Genomic DNA, 21639 nt, shown 5'->3' on the forward strand with positions numbered 1-21639 from the left:
TTCTCTTCGGGTGCTCCGGCTTCCTCCCACAGTCCAAAGACATGCGGACTAGGTTACTTGGTGACCCTAAATTGTCCTTAGGTGTGAATGTGAGTGTGACTGGTTGTTTGTCTATGTGTGGCCCTGCGATGGACTGGCGACCTGTCCAGGGTGTACCCTGCCTTTCGCCCAATGTCAGCTGGGATTGGCTCCAGCCCCCCACAACCATGTACACAGGATAAACGGTTGACGATGGATGGATGGATGGATGGGCTCAATGCTGGTTGCTTTTGGCCCTGTTATTCTTGAACACGAGCCATTGATTGGTGGCTTCAAGAGCCTACCACCTCCCACAAATTACGCTGACCTCCTGGAGCTTGATGAACTACGTGGCTGCCAGTATTTTGAAAAGTTAATGGTAAATGTTAATGCTTGCTTTTCTTTAATCAACATCATCACAAAGTTTGTAATATTTAATGTAAGGCACATTTGTTCTCTTTAAGGTCGGGAAGACGTCAAATTACACATCACACAGAATCTTTGATGAGATGTTAGAATTACTGAGCTCTGTCGTTGAGCCAATCCTATAAGACATTAGTGCCTCTGTGGCAAATGGGCCAGAGCTGGACGAGACCACAGATGTGTCTGTTAAGAAAGAGCTTGATGTTCATGTTACGTATACTTTTATTCAGAGGATGACAACAACTAAGACTTTAAATAATTTTGAACGACATATCTATATATCTATATATTTTGTTTAATATGTCTCTTTGTTCATCAGATACATGGAAAAGGAGGGGCTGCTCAATTTCTAGTTTTTGTGACACTCAGCGATGGCAGAGCTGACACCATTGTCAAAGTAGTAAGGGAGGTCCTCACAAAAAAAACATTGCCAACCAGTAGATTAATGGCCTGGGGACAGATGGATCAACTGTCACGATTAGTATGAACTACCAAAATACTAAATTAAGATACTAAATAATAATATAAAACATGCTTGTCCTAAAACAGGGAAAGTGAATGGGGTGGCCAAACAGCTACAGGACACCTTCCCATGGTTGTTTTCATCTGCATGCGCTAACTGCACTGCTGTACGCCAGGCTGCAGCAGAGTGCTTGGACTGGATAACCTAAAGTGAAGGTAATATAAACATAACAATATCTATTCCATGTTTGGGGGCACTTGATATATGACTTAACATGCCTCTAAATATGTGTGAAAGACATACACAAGCCACGTCCATTTCCAACATGCAGCCGTTTCGTGATGGATCCACATATCAATGGCCTGCTGGAGAGCCTGGAGAGGAGGGTCCAGAAATGGACCTTTTATGGGCCTTCCTTGTGCTCAACCCTCAGACAGCGACTGGTGATGAGGCAGTTAATGTGGTAAATTTGCAGCTCTTTGCCAGCAAATTTTCACAGAAAAACAAGCAGCAGATGCTAGTTGGGGCATTCAAGGTATCATCAAATGAATTAGGAGTTTTGGGAGTTCTCTTGCCTACATTGATGTTGCTTAATGTCTTTCAGAACATAGACCAGCAGAGCCTGATGCAGGGCCTGTTGTCAGAGGTGGGTGAATGGAGGCAGCTCTACCCATCATTGAGCAAGCTGGCTGACAATGGCCTGACCATCCTAGTTTTAGAGTGTAAACTGTGAAAGGGATTTCTCTACAATGAACAGGCAAGGGTACGTAATACAATTATTTGACTTTTAATGCCCAGTTCAAATCTCACCTGAGTGGGCCCCACATCCACTCGTCTGTTGATTATAATTTTTTTATATACAGGTAAAGACTGACCTGAGAAATTGTTTACAGGGGGAAGACCTTGCCGCTTGTTTGTGCTTGAGCATCAATGGCCCTACCAACAAAAGAGTTTCCTTTTGAGAGCCTTAGAGCTATTCTTTCAGAGTCTTCAAACGATCAAATGCTCTCAGGCAGGATGCCAACAGTGTCACCACTAAAGCTTGATAAAAGTATAATCTTTACAACATAAACAAAATATATTATTATCAACAACCACCCATATACAGTAAAATCAAACACTAATACTAATACTCTGTCGCCATCACATGCATCTTCCCACTCCCTCCCTCTCCCATCACAATCCTCCCCTTCAATTACACCACGAAAACGGTAGTTGGCTGTAACGCTTTAGCATCCACTGTGTTGACTTTTGCAGGCTGAGCCAGCTAACTTCCTGTGTAGCCCTCCGCTAACTTGAATGGGGATAAAATTATATACGTGTGGCTCTTATAGACATTTCAAATGTTATCAACCAAATGGATCATATTCAGATAGTGAAAAGAGTAATTTCGCGTGGGTTGTAACCAGAGCTTGACACAAACTTTAATGCTCACTTGCCAATGTGGCTAGTGGTTTTCCAAAGTTGCTAGCCACACAGCATTTTCACTAGCCACATTTTTGTTGTTAGGAAGATACGTTTAATATGATTAAAGTTGACCATGGTGTGCTAAAATGTACTACCATTATCATAAGCTCTTAAAAGGTTGTGTGTAAAACTCCTTTTTTATGAAAACATGTAGTTCTTAAGATAAACACATAAAAAGAGTAGCTTTTATTGTATATAATAAAAGTTCTACATGGGTGTAGAAGATTAATTGAAATGTTAAAAACTAAACTGAAAACAATTACATCAGAAACACTTAAAATATTTATTTATAACAGCAGTAAGTACTGTAATACAAAGTAGAAAAAAATCATCTGCATTAGAAACACAGAGTAAAGAAGAACAAATTATTTTTGTGTAAGAAATAAAATCACAATTAAGGCAACATGATTAAAATCAAACTGAAATGAGTATACAGGTCTTTATTTCCCAGATTATTCCCATACAAACGCATCTCCTGTTTTTCTACGTGGCTTGAGTAGTGTTATTAAAACATAGAATCAACTCTGGAAGGGTAGTTGTGATATGACGATATGATGTGATATAAGGACAGCCCTGCTACTATGTTGGGTTTTTTTTTTTTAAATACCACCATATCCCTTAATCATGAAGATATCTGTAATTTTAAAAGCACTTTCCTCCTGGCTTTTCTCCGTCTCAGCTCTGGCTTTTCTCTTTCTCTCCTTCTTCTGTGCATTTCTTTTCCACACTGGTTGTGCACACACACTCACGCACTGACTGAACGCTGTGTTGATGTGTAGGCTATACCTGTCACGTGTGATGTCATACCATCAGGTTCAAAGCAGGCGGGAGACTGACGGTCTACATGTCTATAATTGCACTGCACGCGCCTGATGTATGTATTCTCCTGCTATTAAAAAAGCTTGCTGTATTATCCCTATTATGAAGTTGATAATTAACAGCAGGTCAAAACATCTCCCGACGTTCGGTGCTTTAGATGGCCAGCCTGCTAGTGTGATCTTCACGTCTTCTTTATTACAGTGTCATCGGTCAGTAGCACAAGACAATAGACTTCACGAATGGACCAATGATCAGACACTTTATGCAGGTAGTAGCCTACTCATGGGAGTTGTAGTGTCACATTCTAATATATTTGTTATTTCAGATGCCTTTTGACAAGACAACAATTTTTCAACAGGACCCAACAGGCTAGTGGGAGTGACTGTGTTACCTGCCACTGCTGAAATCCACTCACATTTGACGGGTTGGCGGGTGTTAATGTCAAGCCCTGGTTGTAATGCTCAAATATATTGATCCACCTTGTTACAGCTGCTGGATTGGCTGCAATTAAAATTTATTTCAAAGCATAAATAAAGGGGAGTGCAGGGTTATGACATATCCAGTTAGGTAAAAATCTAAGGTAAGCATGGGAGACATGTGTAAGGAACTTGGGGGAGGGGGGTGTATGGATAGGGAATTGGGGTAAGGGGAAGGTATGCAAAAGGACTTGGGTGGAGTTGAATGTGTGCATGAAGAACTTAGGGGGCCGCCTATAGCTCCCACTAAAGCTAGGACTGGCCCTGTCTGTGACAACAACAACGGCACTCAAAGCGGCGAGCGAAGAAGGAAATAACGGCATTCTGCAGACCATACGGAGAAGGAATGAGGTAGTAATGTAAGAAGTTAGAATAATCAGTGGAGTCGTACGGCATTTGCGAGCTAGCAAAGGCCTCGGCAAAAAGGCCATTAGCCACGTTAGCCTTCGGCTAAAAGGCCATTAGTCACGTTAGCCTTCGGCTAAAAGGCCTTTAGCTACGTTTGCGAGCCATGCATGCTCAAAAATCGTTTATGCAGTCAGTGAGAATGGTGTGAACTTATTAACTGATGCAAATAATGCGAAGCTAAGGCAAATGCAGATATGTGTTCACTTAGCAGAGGTAGCGTTAGCAAGCAAGCTAATTATCCTGTTGCCGCTAGCCGGCATCTGCAGCTTTGTGTACAGCATGTGCTTCCTTCCGGCTAATGTCTGTAAGGTGGCAACCTCCCACAAATGGAAATACAGATCAGCCGCAGTTAGATATTGGCATGGTTCTTCCTCTTCTTGTCCTGCAAAGTAGTAATTGTTTTAGTGGTGATTTTGTTTGAATGCAGCGTTGTTTGTTTAGTAAGTTAATAGTAACTCCTGCTTGATTGTGGTGAGGGGCATATCATTCACCTTGCATCGTAGGAGTTATCTCCGGGGATTACCACAGCTACTAACATGGCTGAAACTTTTTTTTTTTACTCATTCTGCAGCCAAACATGTTAAAATTTCAGATCACTAATGCAAGTGCAACATACAGATACACCCAGTTTAAAAAGCAATGAAATAACTGTCTCCAAGACCCAAACAAAAAGTCAGTAATGCATTGACCATTTCATTCAAAGTTAAGTAACTTTACCTGAAAGTTTTTACTTTAACCACAATTGAAGCTCAGATAAATTACTTTTGTTGTTTATTCAGATTTACTGGACAAACACTCAATATCCAGCATCTTGGCAACACTAAATGTGTGGCTTCACAGACTGCAAGTGACACAATTGGTGATTAATATTGTCTTTATATGTGGCTCTCTACCTAGGAGCTACTTCAAACCCTTAAAGAAAGCTTGCATTAACATACTGGTTATTGATCACTGAGTCTTATTTCAGAAATGTGTTTTCATTAAGGGGCATACAGGAGGTTGAAACAAACAGTAGGATAAGTGGAGCACAACACATGTCCACTCAAACTTTCCACAACATTCAGAGATAAGTTGTACACTAATATTAATAATGATGACTTTTAAATGAAAAACGATAGTTAAGTCAGTATAAATCTTGTTGGAGATACTTCAAATGTTAAGAAAAATGGTAAGGAAGCAAGAGCCCAATATCACAAATCACAATTAGCCTTAAGGGGTTTTACAATCTGTACAGCATTCAACATGCTCTGTCCTCAGATCCTCGATACGAAAAAAATATAACCTCGCTCCAAATCACACAAATTGATATTTCCAAAATGGTGCATTTAGGAGACATGGCATAGTCTAAGAAATATATGATTAAATTTAATAAATATGTTTTCTTCAAACAAGTATCTAGTAAATGATTGCTCCAATGTGTTTTAATAGGAGTTGATATATTGTATGATCAGGCTAGCTTTATTTGAGTGTGAATGTTTCCCCCCTCCTTTTCTAGACATAGCCAAGTCCAGGTGTGATGTGCCAGCTCAGCTGAAACTTAAGTTTCCCCAAGATCCTTCAGGGAGGAGCCAGAAGAAACTTTCGACCTCAGGTACAGTGGAGCCACTTTTTTATATAATGTATCTGTGGAAGTAGGAAATAGAAACTAAATGTTATTGAATAAAGCTCCTTCTGATTCTAATAAAATGTCTTAAACTGTAATAATAATAATTGTACACAAGTTGGATTTACGATTGACAGCTGATAGGAATAACTAGTTATTTCTACAATCGCCTGAAAAAATACAAATTAGACTTACTTGTTACTCAATGGTGGGGTGTGCGATTGTGGAGAAAATAAACACCATGATAAATAAAACGATATAGAGTGAACAACAACACAGCAAATAATGTAACTAACTAAAGTTAGCTACATTGGGCTAACATGCAGAGAGGACAAGACTGTCCCAGAGCCAGCACACCAGCTCCAGACAGCAATACTCACAACTCTCCTGCTACTATAGACAACATGATAGCAACAGCATATCTTGGCTAACTGGAAAGTAAGCTGAATGTCTGTAGGCAAGTCATTTAACTTTACCTGACAAACAAATCGCTGGAACATATGGAATAGTGTTTGCGGTGTGTGTGCCACTTTGCTTTTTACAGAGCCAGTACAAACTCACGGACAGCTAGTGGACAATTAAATGTATTGGATTTGAATTGCATACCAGTGATCCACAATATTGATTTTTTTCCCCCACCGATCCAATAATTGCCTATTCTCATGGCCAATGCGATACTATAATCGTGATAATTATACGATAATTTCTCAAGTTGAAAAAAATCTAACGCTGAGCAGAAAAGCACCTGACATTCGCGTTTTTCCCATTGTCCAATCGAATGAGTGGAGAGACAGGCCCTCAGTTGTGCTGACGGAAGTTTACAGTTGATTGTCCGGAGACTGCAACAAACCAACTGGTGGGCTACTACCAGCGGTATCTCCTCTTTCTGAGGGTCTCATGTGCCCACACGGATCTCCCTTTCCCTGTCTCCTGCATGTTTGTACACCTCTCGCCCTCAAACAATGCCAGAGCAGGCACCCTCCGTTTGTCTATTTCATTAAAGCAGATGTTTTTAGCAAAAAAAGAAGCAGACCTGTGAGTTGTGAACAAGTTTCTGCTAATATGTTATTAATTAGCGGCTAACAAAGATTACAGATCGCTGGTGTGATCATTTTTGATGATGATTCAATTTAGCCTTGCTTTAGCCTGTTTTTTAGGCTGCAGAGGGAGAGTAGATTAGGGCTTTCAAATGTAACACATTAATTTATTTAGAAAACAACACTTTATAAAACATTAACTCTTAATTTAATGATCTTTTATGGCAAAAATGTAATGGCTTTTCTGAGCAAATATTGACATGTGATTGTTGTTTTGCAGCCAAAAGTATAACTATATGCAGCTTAGGGGTTGGTCATTTCATACCTGGCAAGATGGAGAAACGGTCCACAACGGAAGACGCTTTGGAGAGAGTTGTGCAGCCTGATGACAGCATGCAGGACTCAAATGAGAACGCCTCTGAAACTGAGGATGAAACAAACACAGGTGATGATGTCAATTTTGAGCCAAATTCTGATGCCTCTGATTCACCCAATGACGCCACTGAGATGGTGGTGGACATGGAGGAGACATCAGCTCAGGAATGGAAATCAAAACATGGGAAAATTGTCTGGTCTCCCACTCACTACGAGACGCTGCGCTACACTCCATACAAAGTTCTCACCCCGGGACCCACACGATACGCCATCTCTCGGATCAGCACTGTGAAGTCCTGCTTCGATCTCTTCATGACGGAGGAAATCATCCAGCTTGTTCTGGATATGACAAACCTGCATGGGAGACGTTCGACCACAGATTGGAAAGACATAGATGCCACTGACTTGCAGGCATACTTTGGACTGCTGATTCTGGCCGGTGTATACAGGTCACGCAACGAGGATACCCGCAGCCTGTGGGATGACCACACAGGACGGGCCATCTTCCGGGCCACCATGTCCCACCGTGCATTCAATACTATAAATTCAAACCTGCGATTCGAAGACAAAAAGACACGAACTGCGCGTCGTAAGGATGACAAGCTGGCTGCCTTTCGGACCATCTGGGAGAAGTGGGTGCAGCGCCTCCCTCGTCTGTTCAACCCGGGCCGGGATGTCTGTGTAGATGAGCAGCTTGTTGCTTTCAGGGGCCGCTGTGGATTCCGCCAATACATACCCAGCAAACCTGCAAAATATGGGTTAAAGATCTGGGTCACCTGCGACGTCAGTACATCATATGCATGGAAGATGCAAATCTACATGGGAAAATCTGCTGACGGTGCCCCGGAGGTGAACCAGGGAAAGAGGGTCGTCCTGGACATGACGGAGGGGCTCAAGGGGAACATTGTGACTTGTGATAATTTTTTCACCTCTTACGCACTGGCAGAGGAGCTTCTGAGAAGGAAAATGACCCTGGTTGGTACAATTCGTAAGAACAAGCCAGAGCTTCCCCCGGAGCTGGTGAACATAAAGCACAGAGCGCCCTTATCCTCCCTCTTTGCCTTCACCAAGACGCACACATTGGTGTGCTACGTACCAAAACGGGGGAAGAATGTAACGCTCCTCAGCACGAAGCACCGCGAGCCAGCTCTGAGTGACTTCGACCACAAGAAGCCAGTGATAATTACCGACTACAACAGCTGCAAAGGAGGTGTCGACAACCTAGATAAGGTAATGTGCTGTTATGCATCAATTACCAAAACACATATTTATTCTTACTTAATTTATGTGCTTGTTTGATATATTTAGTGTTATGTTTAGTGTAGTTAATTGTTCTTTATTTCTAGCATTTATAGAAAGTTTGATTGATATATTTGTATGACAGTGGTTCGCAATAGGCCCACTAGCAATAATATCTGGCCCACGGCCAGATTATATTGATAGCAGCTGGTGCTGAAATAGATCTCTCATGCCAGCAACAGTTACTCACATAATGAGGGCTGACACTATCGATTGTTTTAGCTATCGAGTAGATACAGATCATTTTATCAAGTAATCAGATAAGAAATACTTTTGCTTGGCGCCCTGGTAACGGGATCAGCTGTGTAACCCATATCACTGTAACTTTACAACCCAAACACACAAACATTAAGATTACGGTTACCTTGTTTAGGGTCCGCTGCGTAGACTGGCTGTTGTGATAGGCTAGTTCTTTTTTACAGTACACACTGTACAGAGTTGTTGTTGTTTTCTTTTAGCTTGAAATGAGCCATAGTTTGGACATTTTCTGTCTTTTTCCTCTGGTCTGTCTGTCAGCTTCAGTCTTCCTCTGTTTGCATCTTATCACGTCCTCTTCACTTGTCCAAAGTGCCTACAAAATAAAAGTGTGTGAAGGTTTTCAGCAATGCTTTACTTTCAGTTGAGATTGAGAGCTCTTACTTTGAAATGTTCTGAGGAACATTCAAAAGAGTGTGGCTTGCTTGACACACCTCTGAAATAGCGTTGGCAAATTGTAAGTCCACTGAATGAGAAGCACAGAAATTTCTTCTGCCTGGCAAATGAAAATAAGCATCCATAGGTTGATGGATGTGGACCAATCGTCGGGACTCACACTCCAGCACATTCTTTATTGTGAGCAGATGAAACGGTCTCTTCATAATTAATTAGTTGAAGAGGAAGACAAAAGATTTTTGCGTGATGTAGGGATCGATCACACAACCTTGAGATTGAGAGTCCTGTGTTCTACTAACAGAGCTAACCCGTCAAACCGATAAATTAAATTATAATTTGACTGTGTTCTGGCCTGCCATCTAATGGCTTGAAAAACTTGGTGAACACTGGTGTATGATAAGGAATAATATTTTAATAATTCTTTTCTGTTGCAGTGTGTTGGCACCTACAGCTGTCGGAGAAAGTGCTATCGGTGGCCACTGGCTCTCTTCTACAACATGCTGGACGTCTCTGCCTACAACGCATTTGTGCTTTGGACAGCTGTAGATCCCTCCTGGAACCAGGGCAAGACCTTTAAACGGAGGCTGTTCCTAGAGGAGCTGGGGAAAATGCTGGTGTTGCCACAGATGCAACGGAGACGGCGCCTCCCCCGCACATCATCCTCTGCTGCCATGGTCGAGGGTATGCAGAACCCAGGGGAAAGGGATCCAGACAGCACCACCAGCAAAAGGAGAAGGCCGTGCAACTTCTGCACTAACAAAAAGGCAAAAACGTCCACCACTTGCATCAACTGTGGCAAATATATCTGCAAAGTCCACACAACATCATACTGCCGCAACTGCTGCAGATGAACGGAACTCTCTCTCTTTTTCACACACACACACAAGGCCTATAGCTAACTCTGTATTTTTCTGGGCTTTTTAAGTATTTCTTAATGTTGAATTAAAACAACTAATTGCTAAAATGACTTGTACAAGTGTGTTGTTTGGCATCACCGCGCCAGCAGACGTGAACCGCTGTGTGTGCAGCTTTAATCTCACAATTAGCCCTTGCTGCAGTCACGCTGTCTGCTACTCCAAAAGTGGTCTTGCCTTGCTCGCGGTTTATGATAAGGGATCTCATCAGGGCGTATAGCCTGAGTCCAAAATAAATATGTATTAGAGAGATGTCACTCTCCTCTAGGTCATTGTGGTGATAAATATACCTATACCTTAAAGGTATTGACCGAAATAACCCAGTACCAAATAATATTGAAACTTCTCCAGTTAACAATAACTGCATTCGATTCTTTGTTTTATTTAATTATTTTTTTTTTAACCAGATTGGGAGAAAAAACTACTAATTGTGTGGTTTTGTTCGCAGCAACACTCCAAAGAAAGAGAAGGGCATACCTTCTTGTAAACATTAACTTCTATGTAATATGTCTGTCAATTTTGTATTACAGCTTAGTCTGAAAACATTGATGAATTACACAATCTTTGTCTTTATCTTTTTTTAAGTATGACTATTGATATGTATGATATGTTTTGTTCTGTATCTTCTGCACAATGGTCAAACCTTTTTTTGTAAATTCTCACTGTCTTTTTAAAAATATATGTGCAAATAAACTAAAACTAATTGTTCTCTGTCATGCCATATGTAGCTTTTAGATTAGGATTTATTGTTTGGATGAACTTTAGCAATGAGTGTTAGAACACTTGTCAGGTAATGTCAAGGCAAAACTATAAAGATACTGCATTTGTGCGATTCCAATGCAATAAAACTGAACTGAAAAAGAGTCATTTCAATATAGGGCATGATTGTATATTTGAATCAATATCACTTATTTTGGTACAAATAAAGGTGACAACAGGTGTACTGGAGAGGCAACAGCAAGACAACCCCCCCCCAAAGGGAATGGAGGAATTTGCAGGTGGTAGTCGGAGACGATTGCTCACTCCTTATCCTTCCTGACTTCCTCTCTAGTTGTATGTATGTGGCAATTGAACACGTGTACCTAATAAAGTGGCCAGTGAGTGTATATACAGTTGATTGTTAACAGAAATAGCTAATCAGCCAATCACATGGCAGCAACTAAATGCATTTAGGCATGTAGATGTGGTCAAGAGAACTTGCCGAAGTACAAACCAAGCATCAGAATGGGGAAGAAAGGGGATTTAAATGACTTTTAACGTGGCAAGGTTGTTGGTGCCAGACGGGCTGGTCTGAGTCTGAGAACTGCTGATCTACTGGGATTTTCACGCACAACCATCTCTAGGGTTTACAGAGAATGGTCCAAAAAAGAGAAAATATCCAGTGAGCGGCAGTGGTGTGGATGAAAATGCCTTGTTGATGTCAGAGGTCAGAGGAGAATCGGCAGACTGGTTTGAAATGACAGAAAGGCAACAGCAACTCAAATAACCTCTCCATACAACCAAGGTATGCAGAATACCAACACCTGCTTAAATTATTATGTGCGATACTCTGCCGACTTTATTCCTTATTACTGTTCACCATAACAATTCCTTAATTATGTAAATACTGTATCATAACAATTCCTTTAACTATGTAAATACTGTACATATCCACACTCCTGATATTTATATACTTCTCTATATACCACTATCTTTATTATATTCCTTTGCCCTTGTGCAATGTGTGCAACGGTAACACAGAACAACACGTCAAACCTTGAAGCAGATGGGCAACACAGCAGCACAACTGCTGTTTCCGTGGTGTCATCAACAACCATATGAGATCTTGACTTTAATTGCAGAGGAAACAGGTCACAAAGTCAATCAACTGTTGTGCATCGCTGCACCTTCTTGGTTTTCACATGGCTTGAATTGGTTGGGGCACCGGGGCTTTATAGAATGATGTTAGAGAATGAATAAGAAGTGAATTAGTGTATTATACTTGTCAGCTGAAGCAAGAAGATCAGAGTCAGTAAAATGAATCAGAGTTCCCATCACCAGAAGATGCCCCTTTTGACATATAGCTTTATAACAACAAAGATGTAGTCCATTATTTCTAACGGGGGGGGGGGGGGGGGGGTATTTATAAGGAATTGGGGCGGGGGTGAAGGTATGCATAAAGGGGGGGGGGGCCTGAACAGGTTTCACCTAGAGCTCCCACAAATGCTAGAACTGGCCCTGTCTGTGACACAACACTAACGGCGCCAAAACGGTGGGACAAGAAGATAAAGGCAGTCTGCAGACCACACGGAGAAGGAGGTAACGTTAATTATGTACATCTATGAAGGAGTCCGAATAATCAGCAAAGTCCAAGGCTAGTGGAGTCATTCTACGGTGTTGGCCAGCTAGCAGAGCCATGCATGCGTGCATGAAGCTAAGGCAAATGCAGATGTCTGTACACTTCGGAGAGGTAGGGTTAGCAAGTAAGCTAAATAAGTAACCTAGCTCCACAAAAGCCGCAGACTCTGCAGCAGCGTGTGTGCAGCTAACTTTAGCTGTACTGCTTCTTCCCCTGCTAAATGTGTGTGTGTTGGGTGGCCAACACAAGTAATGTTAGAAATACAGAACAACCGCAGATGCATATTGTCGAGTTGCTTCACCTTCTTCTCCTGCAGATTAGCCATTGTTTTAGTGGTGGTGGTGTTGATGCGTGTTTTGTTTAGCACCGCTAGCAGTAAGAAACGTGACCATACGTCCTTTTCCCCCCCCGGACATGTCTTCTTTGTGTGATCTAAAAAATGCACCCGGATGAGATTTCTAAATAGCCCAAAATGTCCGGGATTCGGATTTTGCTCTCTACGGTCGCCATTCATTGTTTGCGTTTTCGCATTTCTGTGACCTTCTCCTTAGATTCTGCCTTCTCATACTCCACCAGTGGTCGGTTGTGTAGGCCTACACGCACTTGTTGGCCAAACTGCACATCAATCATTGTTCTCAGCAACAGAGTAGCAGCTTGCTTATCAGCAGTGGCACATGGTGCTTGAACAGTGTAAAAATACCCTAAACGAGTGCTTGAAATGTGGACATTAAACGAGACATTAAAAAACGGTTGACGTGTGCAACCATGGGTGCTACTGCAAACTCTTCCAAATGGGAAAACTCGTTCTGCGTGAACGGTTTTGATTATTGACAAGTTGGCATTAACACATTTTGAAACTAACCACTATATAGACCATTTTTCTTGCTCAAGGACTTAATGAATGCAGAGCCAAAGTCACTCGCTTCCGCTTCCGGCCCATGGGACCTTATTTCGGGGAAAAAATATGCACGGTCGTCACTGGCGAGAGACAATCGTTTTATCCTGTTAAAATTGAGTCTGGAATTACACATGATGTTTGTTCAATGAACTACATCTCTCGTCTCGCACAATATACGTCGGCAACATGTTAGCCATAGACTGTATATAAAAAGATGTTAGCGCGGTAATGCTAACTAACGTTCATTGCTTTCTTGCTACTAGCTAGATAACTTAGCTGTGTTTCACGCAGAAATATATCACTGAGTTACGACGTCACATACGCGACTTTTGGGTTTGTAGTCTCTGTAATTATGTATTTTTCTTATGCCTCAACAGTATTACAACAAATTGCGACTTTCTTGACTTTAAAATGTAACGTTATCTTTTAAATTGACAAACATCATATGTGTAATTCAGGGCCCAATTAAGGTCCCATAGTGGTCCACCGGGAGAGAAGGGACTGCCTGGAAGTATTATACTAGTGGTAAACTATACTATTATCTGAAATTATAATGAATACACTAATATAAGCCGTTGTTTTATCAATCAATTGACTTGTTGAATTTCAATAAGATGTTAATAAGCCTACTAAAACAATCTTTCAATAGCCAAACAAAGTATAACCTATAAATATATTTGTATTATACTAGCGTTAAACTTTTTATTTAATGTTATAATATTGTACTAATAGCCTACACTAATTTATACTAGTTCCTCCTCCATGTGGATAGAGCCTCTGCTGTAGACATTACCACGGTGTTACCATTACATGAATCCCTCCCAGCCCAAACCATCCACCCCCCTGTCTGCCTCCTGCCCCCACTTTCCTCTTTTTTTTGAAAACCAAAAGATGGTTACCCTACGTTGATCTGCGGATCATTAACCAGCTGTATGATTTACATGCAGCTACCATCATCTCTAAAGCTTTTGTTGTAATCATTCTGCATCCATACATGTCCAAACTTGAGATCAGTTTTGCAAGTGCAACATACGAAAACACCCACTTAAGAAAGCTTGCGACAAGCCCCAAACAAAAAGTGAGCAATCCTGTGGCTGGTCATTCAGAGAGTTATTACCTGAGAGTTTGCACTTCAACCACATTTTCAAATTGAAGCTTAAAGAAAGGACTTTATGCCTTTTAATCAGAATTAATAGATAAACACTGAATATCTTGGCTTCTCAGACTTCAAGTAACACATTGTTGTAGTTGTAGTGGCTATTAATCACATTGAATCTTATTTCAGAAACGTATTAGGAAACATTGAGGGGCAGGCATGTGGTTTAAACAGACAATAGGATAAGTGGAAAACAACATATGTTCACCCAAACTTTCCACAACATCCAGTGTTGTATACCATTAGTAATAATGATGACTATTAAAGGAAAAGAGTTGCAGTTAAGTCAATTGAATCTTGTTGGAGACTTTTCAAATGTTAAGAAAAATGGAGAGTGACAGCTCCTGTTGTCCATTTTACTTCTATAGCCCAATATCACAAATCACAATTTGCTTTGAAGGGGCTTTACAATCGGTACAACATTCAGCACCCTCTGTCCTCAGACCCTTGATTCAATGATTAAGACAAGGGACCAGAAAGTAAGTTGAATGTCTGTCGACTAGTCATTTAATGTTACCTGACACAAATCATCCCTGGAACATCTGGATTAATGTTGTGTAGCCCACTGTGTGTTCAGCAGCAGATGGCTGTCAGGTAGCCTGACAACCTGTTTAATAGAGGATAATTCACAATAAATGTATTGTAACAATGCATTCATTGTGACTATTGAATAGTATTATAGTATTTTAATATCATTCAACTGCAATAAATTCATTATGAATTGTCCCCATAAATAATTGCACATACATTTAAATATTTCTAAACGTATATTTGCATGATACATCAAATTCATTGATATTAATTCAATTTGTAATATTTTCTTAGTGAATTGTTGATGTTTTAGTCAGCACCACATGATTACACTGTTTCTGATGACCTTAAATTGTAAAACGCACAATTCAGAAAAATTAAAACAGAACTCACAGTGCCCGATTCATGGTCTCGTTGTTCAATATTTGAATGTAGTGTAACTTTAGCAGAAAAAATAATGAAGGGGAACAGAGAAGGTGACGAACCTAAACAGGCAAAAAATAGTGTGCAGGTCTATGATGACACCACGTTTCTGTAACGCGCCCGGTCTGTGACACTAGTTGTTTCGGTGGTTCAACACCCCTCTTGAAGTCCTAGGGGAAAGAATGGCTGAAATTCGTTATTTTCCTTACAATTCTACCAACAATACCCCATAATGACAGTGTGAAAGAAGTTTGTTAGATATCTTTGCAAATTTATTAAAATAAAAAAACTAACATGTACATAAGTATTAACAGCTTTGACGTATCAAAATTGTTTGATTTAGCAATATCCGTAGATGATCCTGTCAAAGTTTTGAATCGATTGGCCAAATGATTTCGCAAAAATAGTTTTTTGAGAAAAGTAATAAAAATTTTCATAATTTGACATTTTTAGAGCAGAAGACCATTGGAGCAAAGATGCAGATGAATCCCGAGATTACAATAATAAAAGAAGTTTAAAAACAAGAGGGCTCCTGCAGCTTCGCTGCTTGAATCCCTAAATATATTCATTTGGGGGCTTTTAAAGCAAATATTGACATGTGATTGTTGTTTTGCAGCCAAAAGTGAATGCAGCTTGGGGGCTGGTCATTTCATATCTGGCAAGATGGAGTCCACAACGGAAGACGCTTTGGAGGAAGTATTGCAGCCTGATGACAGCATGCAGGACTCAAACGAGAAAGCCTTAGAAACTGAGGACGATACAAACACAGGTGATGAGACAAATTCTGATGCCACCGATGCGGTCCCAGAACCTGCACACCAGCTCTAGACAGCGATACTCACAACTCTCCTGCTACTATAGCTAACATCACAACATAAGCATATCTTGGCAAACAAGTATGTAAGCTTAGTGTGCATGTCACATTTAACGTTACCAGACACACAAATCACCGCTGGAACATCTGGAATAGTGTTGTGTGGTTGTGTGCGGGCGACTTTGTTTCTTATTTACAGAGCCAGGGCTGAGTACAAACTCTGGGTTTTTTGTGCACACACAGACAGCTAGTGGACCATGAGGTATATTGGATTTGATTTGCTTACAAGTGATGCACAATATGGATTTTCCCCCACCGATCCGATAATTCCTTTCAATTCCTGTAAATTAAGAAGTTTTAAGTTGGAAGGGACCGCGTCTGCTTCTATGGCTGCAGTTGAGCTAAAATCTCTAGTCAGCTGTTCACACGTATCAAGAATAGTCAACATATTTTCAATAAGAGCCTTGTTGTGCACTTAGAAATGCACGTAACTCATAGTCTACTTAATATGCTGCCAGTGTGGCCCCTCTCAAGTTTTTACTAGCAGTTAAATTTTACCTATAACAAATAAAAGGTATAACAGGTAAATCTGATTTATTTATATATATAATCAGATTTACCTTACCTTTCTTTACTTACAGAGAGAGAGAGAGCTGTAGCTTCTGTAGCTTCTCAAGATTAAAGCGGAGCCCCCCCCCCCCCTAATGTAAATCCTTAGTTGGGGACAGCCCTAAAAAATACAGTATCTATGGCAGGTTCAGAGGTCATGATCAGAGACCTTCTGATGGATTTCTGAGGAGAATTTGGAAATAAAGCAGTTTGTTCATTTCTAAACACAGCTATCATCTTGAGACATTTCTATTCAGTGCTTTATTCATGTGCCACGGAAATGTAATGTTAAAACATCTTAATTTGGTGGCCTATCCAAGCAAATATTGACATGTGATTGTTGTTCTGCAGCCAAAACTATATGCAGCTTGGATGCTGGTCATTTCATACCTGATGACAACATGCAGGACTCAAATGACAATGCCTCCGAAACGGAGGACAATGCAAATTCAGGTGATGATGTCGATTTTGAGCCGAATTCTGATGTCTCCGATGCCTCTGATTCACCCAATGACGCCACTGAGATGGTGATGGACATGGAGGAGACATCAGCTCAGGAATGGAAATCAAAACATGGGGAAATTGTCTGGTCTCCCACTCACTACGAGACGCTGCGCTACACTCCATACAAAGTTCTCACCCCGGGACCCACACGATACGCCATCTCTCGGATCAGCACTGTGAAGTCCTGCTTCGATCTCTTCATGACGGAGGAAATCATCCAGCTTGTTCTGGATATGACAAACCTGCATGGGAGACGTTCGACCACAGATTGGAAAGACATAGATGCCACTGACTTGCAGGCATACTTTGGACTGCTGATTCTGGCCGGTGTATACAGGTCACGCAACGAGGCTACCAGCAGCTTGTGGGATGACCACACAGGACGGGTCATCTTCCGGGCCACCATGTCCCACCGTGCATTCAATACTATAAATTCAAACCTGCGATTCGAAGACAAAAAGACACGACCTGCGCGTCGTAAGGACGACAAGCTGGCTGCCTTTCGGACCATCTGGGAGAAGTGGGTGCAGCGCCTCCCTCTTCTGTTCAACCCAGGCCGGGATGTCTGTGTAGATGAGCAGCTTGTTGCGTTCAGGGGCCGCTGTGGATTCCGCCAATACATGCCCAGCAAACCTGCAAAATATGGGTTAAAGATCTGGGTCACCTGCGACGTCAGTACATCATATGCATGGAAGATGCAAATCTACACGGGAAAATCTGCTGGCGGTGCCCCGGAGGTGAACCAGGGAAAGAGGGTCGTCCTGGACATGACGGAGGGGCTCAAGGGGAACATTGTGACTTGTGATAATTTTTTCACCTCTTACGCACTGGCAGAGGAGCTTCTGAGAAGGAAAATGGCCCTGGTTGGTACAATTCGTAAGAACAAGCCAGAGCTTCCCCCGAAGCTGGTGAACATAAAGCACAGAGCGCCCTTATCCTCCCTGTTTGCCTTCACCAAGACGCACACATTGGTGTCCTACGTACCAAAACGGGGGAAGAATGTAACGCTCCTCAGCACCAAGCACCGCGAGCCAGCTCTGAGTGACTTCGACCACAAGAAGCCAGTGATAATTACCGACTACAACAGCTGCAAAGGAGGTGTCGACAACCTAGATAAGGTAATGTGCTGTTATGCATCAATTACCAACACACTTACTTAATTTATGTGCTTGTTTGATATATTTAGTGTTTTAATTTGTTCTTTATTTATAGCATTTATAGAAAGCTTGATTGAAGTAACTGACAGCGGTCAGCAATGGGCGGCCCCAGGGCCAAAAGTGGCCCAACACAAATAATCTGACCAGCGGCCTCAACTCATATCACTTTAACGTTACAACCCAAACTCACGGACTAATCAGTCAGAACAATTAAAACAAAAACATAATTATACATTTACAACTTAGAATTGTGCCTCACCTTTGCCAGTCGTCATCTCGACTAGCAATCACGATTTACATTAAATGCTAATGTTACAGTACCTTGTTTTGGGACTGGAAGCTTTCTGCTCAAATGCTTTCCGCTGTACTGTTGTGGTGGGCTAGTTCCATTTTACAGTACACACTGTACACAGTTGTTTTCTTTTAGCTTGAAATGATGCCATACTTTGGACACTTTGTGTTTTTTTTGTTTGTTTTCTCTGGCATGTCTGTCCTTCAGCCATCGCTATTGCTTCTCTCTTTCTCCATTTTATGACATCATCTTTACTTGTCCAAAGCGTAAGACTTTAATGGTTTTGCCTACATAACAGTTTTATCATCAGTACTTTATTTCGAGTAAAATTGAGAGCTTACTTACTTTGAAAAGGACATTCAAAAGAGTCTGTGGCTTGCTTGACACACCTCTAAAATAGATATCAGCAAATGTGAGATTGGTGTCCTGACTGAGAAGCTCAGGTATTTCCTCTGGCTGGCAATGCTGGGAAAATAAATATAAGCGTCCATAGGTTAATGAATGTGGACCAATCACTGGGATGCACACACTCCAGCACATGCTTTATTGTGAGCATGTAAAACGGTCTCTATATAATTAATTTGTTGAAGAGGGAGACAAAAGATATTTGCTACAACCTTTAGATTGAGAGTCCTGTGCTCTATTAACAGAGCTAACCCGACATGCGGACATTCAGTCTTAGATTATCATTTGACTGTGTTCTGGCCTGCCATCTAATAGCTTAAATTTACATCTAATTGGCCCGATGCCAGATTTACTTGCCAACTTCTGATGTATGATAATGTGGAAATGAGCATTTTTTTTTCTTATGCAGTGTGTTGGCACCTACAGCTGTCGTAGAAAGTGCTGTCGGTGGCCACAGGTTCTCTTCTTCAACATGCTGGACGTCTCTGCCTACAACGCATTTGTGCTGTGGACAGCCGTAGATCCCTCCTGGAACCAGGGCAAGACCTTTAAACGGAGGCTGTTCCTAGAGGAGCTGGGGAAAATGCTGGTGTCCCCACAAATGCAACGGAGAGAGCGCCTCCCCCGCACATCATCCTCTGCTGCCATGGTGAAGAGTATGCAGAACTCAGGGGAAAGGGATCCAGACAGCACCACCAGCAAAAGGAGAAGGTCGTGCAACTTCTGCACTAACAAAAAGGCAAAGATTTACAACACCTGCAGCAGCTGTGGCAAATATATCTGCAAAGTCCACACAACATTGTTCTGCCGCAACTGCTGCTGATGAACTGAATTGAGCTCACACACCCACGCACACACCCACCCACCCACCCACCCACCCACCACCCCCCACCCACCCACTCACCCCCCCACCCACTCACCCCCCACCCACTCACCCCAGCTACCTCTGTATTTTTTTTGGGCGTCTTTTTAAATGTTTTTGTATTATACAGTGTTTTGTGAACAGAAGGTTGACCTCACCTCGCCAGCAGAGCTGAACTGCTCTGTGTGTGCAGCTCATATGGTCCTGTCATTCTGTTAAATCCGCAGGCATCAGGGCTGTAACCTACACACACACACTAGGCATGGGTTTCACTACTTGATACTTTTATGGTATTGACCAAAACAGCCTGGTATTGAGTAGAATCAAAACATCTCCAGTCAACCCAGTACTTCAATTGAGACTTTTTGTAAACGGATCATGGCAATAAATTACTATTTGTATGGTTTTGCTTGCAGCCAAACATGCAAACAACACAGTGAAAGAAAGAGAAGAGCAGCCTTTTTTCCTTATGTGCCTTCAACATTAACTGTATAATAAAAAAGGCTTGCTTGCGCCGAGTCCATGCGTGATTTTAACAGCCGCTCACCTTTGCTGCGGTCTCAGGCATGTTTGTCACTGTTGCAAGTTTAATAATTTTCCGTTGTTTACTTTCAACACAAGCTGTAGTCTTTACCCTTTTAGGCTAATACTACCAGTGAGGATGACCGAATTAGGATGAGGAGCGATCTAATACAATTTCCCAATACTTTTATGTAACAGTTATTTGAAACAAGAAAAACTAAAATGGATAAACTTGCTTTTCCATAACAATAAAGACAATAATAGGCTACCAATCAACTACTATGGCTTCAACAGGTGGCATTTTATGCAAGGTATCGAATGAAGTGATACTGGTATCAAAAAATTTTAAATGATAACCAACCCAAACACATACAAGCAACACTTACTACAAGATCAGTAAACACTGTTTGAAAACAGCACATAGTATTGGTAATATGGATGACATGAATCCTCTTTATAACAATATAGAATAGCATTAATAAGGAGGGATGCTTCTGCTATGTAGTCTACCTCTTGAAGAAAGATTGGTCAATGCCATGATTGCCTGGATATAGCCTTCCATAGACTGTATTCCACTTGACTTACACACTTGTGTCCAAACTTTTGAGCACAGAATCAATAATGAGTTTCTGCTCTGACATTTTCAGTGGCAAAATATTCACAGTAGAAATAAGCTAATACATCATTAAAAGGTTGTGCTGCACAGCAGCAGCTTTAATCACACAACTAGCCTACCTCGCTGTCTGTTATTGCCTACTCCAAAAGTGGCCTTGCCTTGCTTGCATTTCGTGCTGATAAGAGCTCACATCAGGGCATATAGCCTATGTTCAAAATAAATATGCTTACATGTATTAGAGAGAAGACCGTCTCCTCCGTGTGATTGTGCTGCTAAAGATGTTGGAAAAAGGCCAGTGTTTCTTATTACCTTTGCTCTCTAATACTGCGCCTTCATGTATCAAACTTTGCAAACAGGGAATGAGGCACAATTGTGTGTCCAGTGATTGTTACCAAAATGTTTAGTTATACCTATTGCTGGGTATCTAAGGTTTTTAAGGTTTCAACTGAAATAACCCAGTACCAAGTAGTATTGAAAATTCTATAAACGAGTAGAAAAAAATGACTAGTTGTATGGTTTTGTTTGTAGCTACACCGCAAGCAATATGCTGAAAGGAAAA

The 21639-nt window shown here is 41.4% G+C and overlaps 2 protein-coding genes across 8 annotated transcripts in view; both read left to right on the forward strand.

Moving 5' to 3' along the window:
• Positions 1–161: 161 nt before the first annotated feature.
• Positions 162–10816, forward strand: LOC119910048 (piggyBac transposable element-derived protein 4-like). Of its 7 annotated transcripts, XM_038728407.1 has the most exons (11): positions 162–397; positions 991–1119; positions 1236–1367; positions 1509–1667; positions 1798–1955; positions 3185–3245; positions 3392–3458; positions 3549–3614; positions 5570–5665; positions 6995–8319; positions 9474–10816. In XM_038728407.1, exons 6-11 carry the CDS (start codon positions 3216–3218, stop codon positions 9888–9890), a joined length of 2001 nt encoding a protein of 666 aa, XP_038584335.1. In that variant the 5' UTR covers positions 162–397; positions 991–1119; positions 1236–1367; positions 1509–1667; positions 1798–1955; positions 3185–3215; the 3' UTR covers positions 9891–10816. The 7 variants fall into 7 exon arrangements, with proteins under 7 accessions (XP_038584335.1, XP_038584334.1, XP_038584332.1 ...); XM_038728406.1 differs by lacking the exons at positions 162–397; positions 991–1119 and having other exon boundaries at positions 1222–1367; XM_038728408.1 differs by lacking the exons at positions 162–397; positions 991–1119; positions 1236–1367; positions 1509–1667; positions 1798–1955 and having other exon boundaries at positions 3034–3245.
• Positions 10817–12129: 1313 nt separating this feature from the next.
• Positions 12130–21639, forward strand: part of LOC119910050 (piggyBac transposable element-derived protein 4-like) — a 10573-nt gene continuing 1063 nt past the window's right edge. Inside the window, exons 1-5 of the mRNA XM_038728412.1 lie at positions 12130–12251; positions 15916–16068; positions 17074–18344; positions 19490–19962; positions 20012–21639. The exon at positions 20012–21639 is cut by the window's right edge and continues 1063 nt beyond it. Of these exons, the coding sequence (XP_038584340.1) occupies positions 15963–16068; positions 17074–18344; positions 19490–19903 (1791 nt within the window). The 5' untranslated portion in view covers positions 12130–12251; positions 15916–15962 and the 3' untranslated portion in view covers positions 19904–19962; positions 20012–21639. The remainder of the gene's footprint in view (positions 12252–15915; positions 16069–17073; positions 18345–19489; positions 19963–20011) is intronic.

Source organism: Micropterus salmoides, unplaced genomic scaffold (genome assembly GCF_014851395.1).
Source record: "Micropterus salmoides isolate LMB-PRFRI ecotype aquatic unplaced genomic scaffold, ASM1485139v1 Ms_hic_scaffold_19, whole genome shotgun sequence".
NCBI classification, from domain to species: Eukaryota; Metazoa; Chordata; class Actinopteri; order Centrarchiformes; family Centrarchidae; genus Micropterus; species Micropterus salmoides.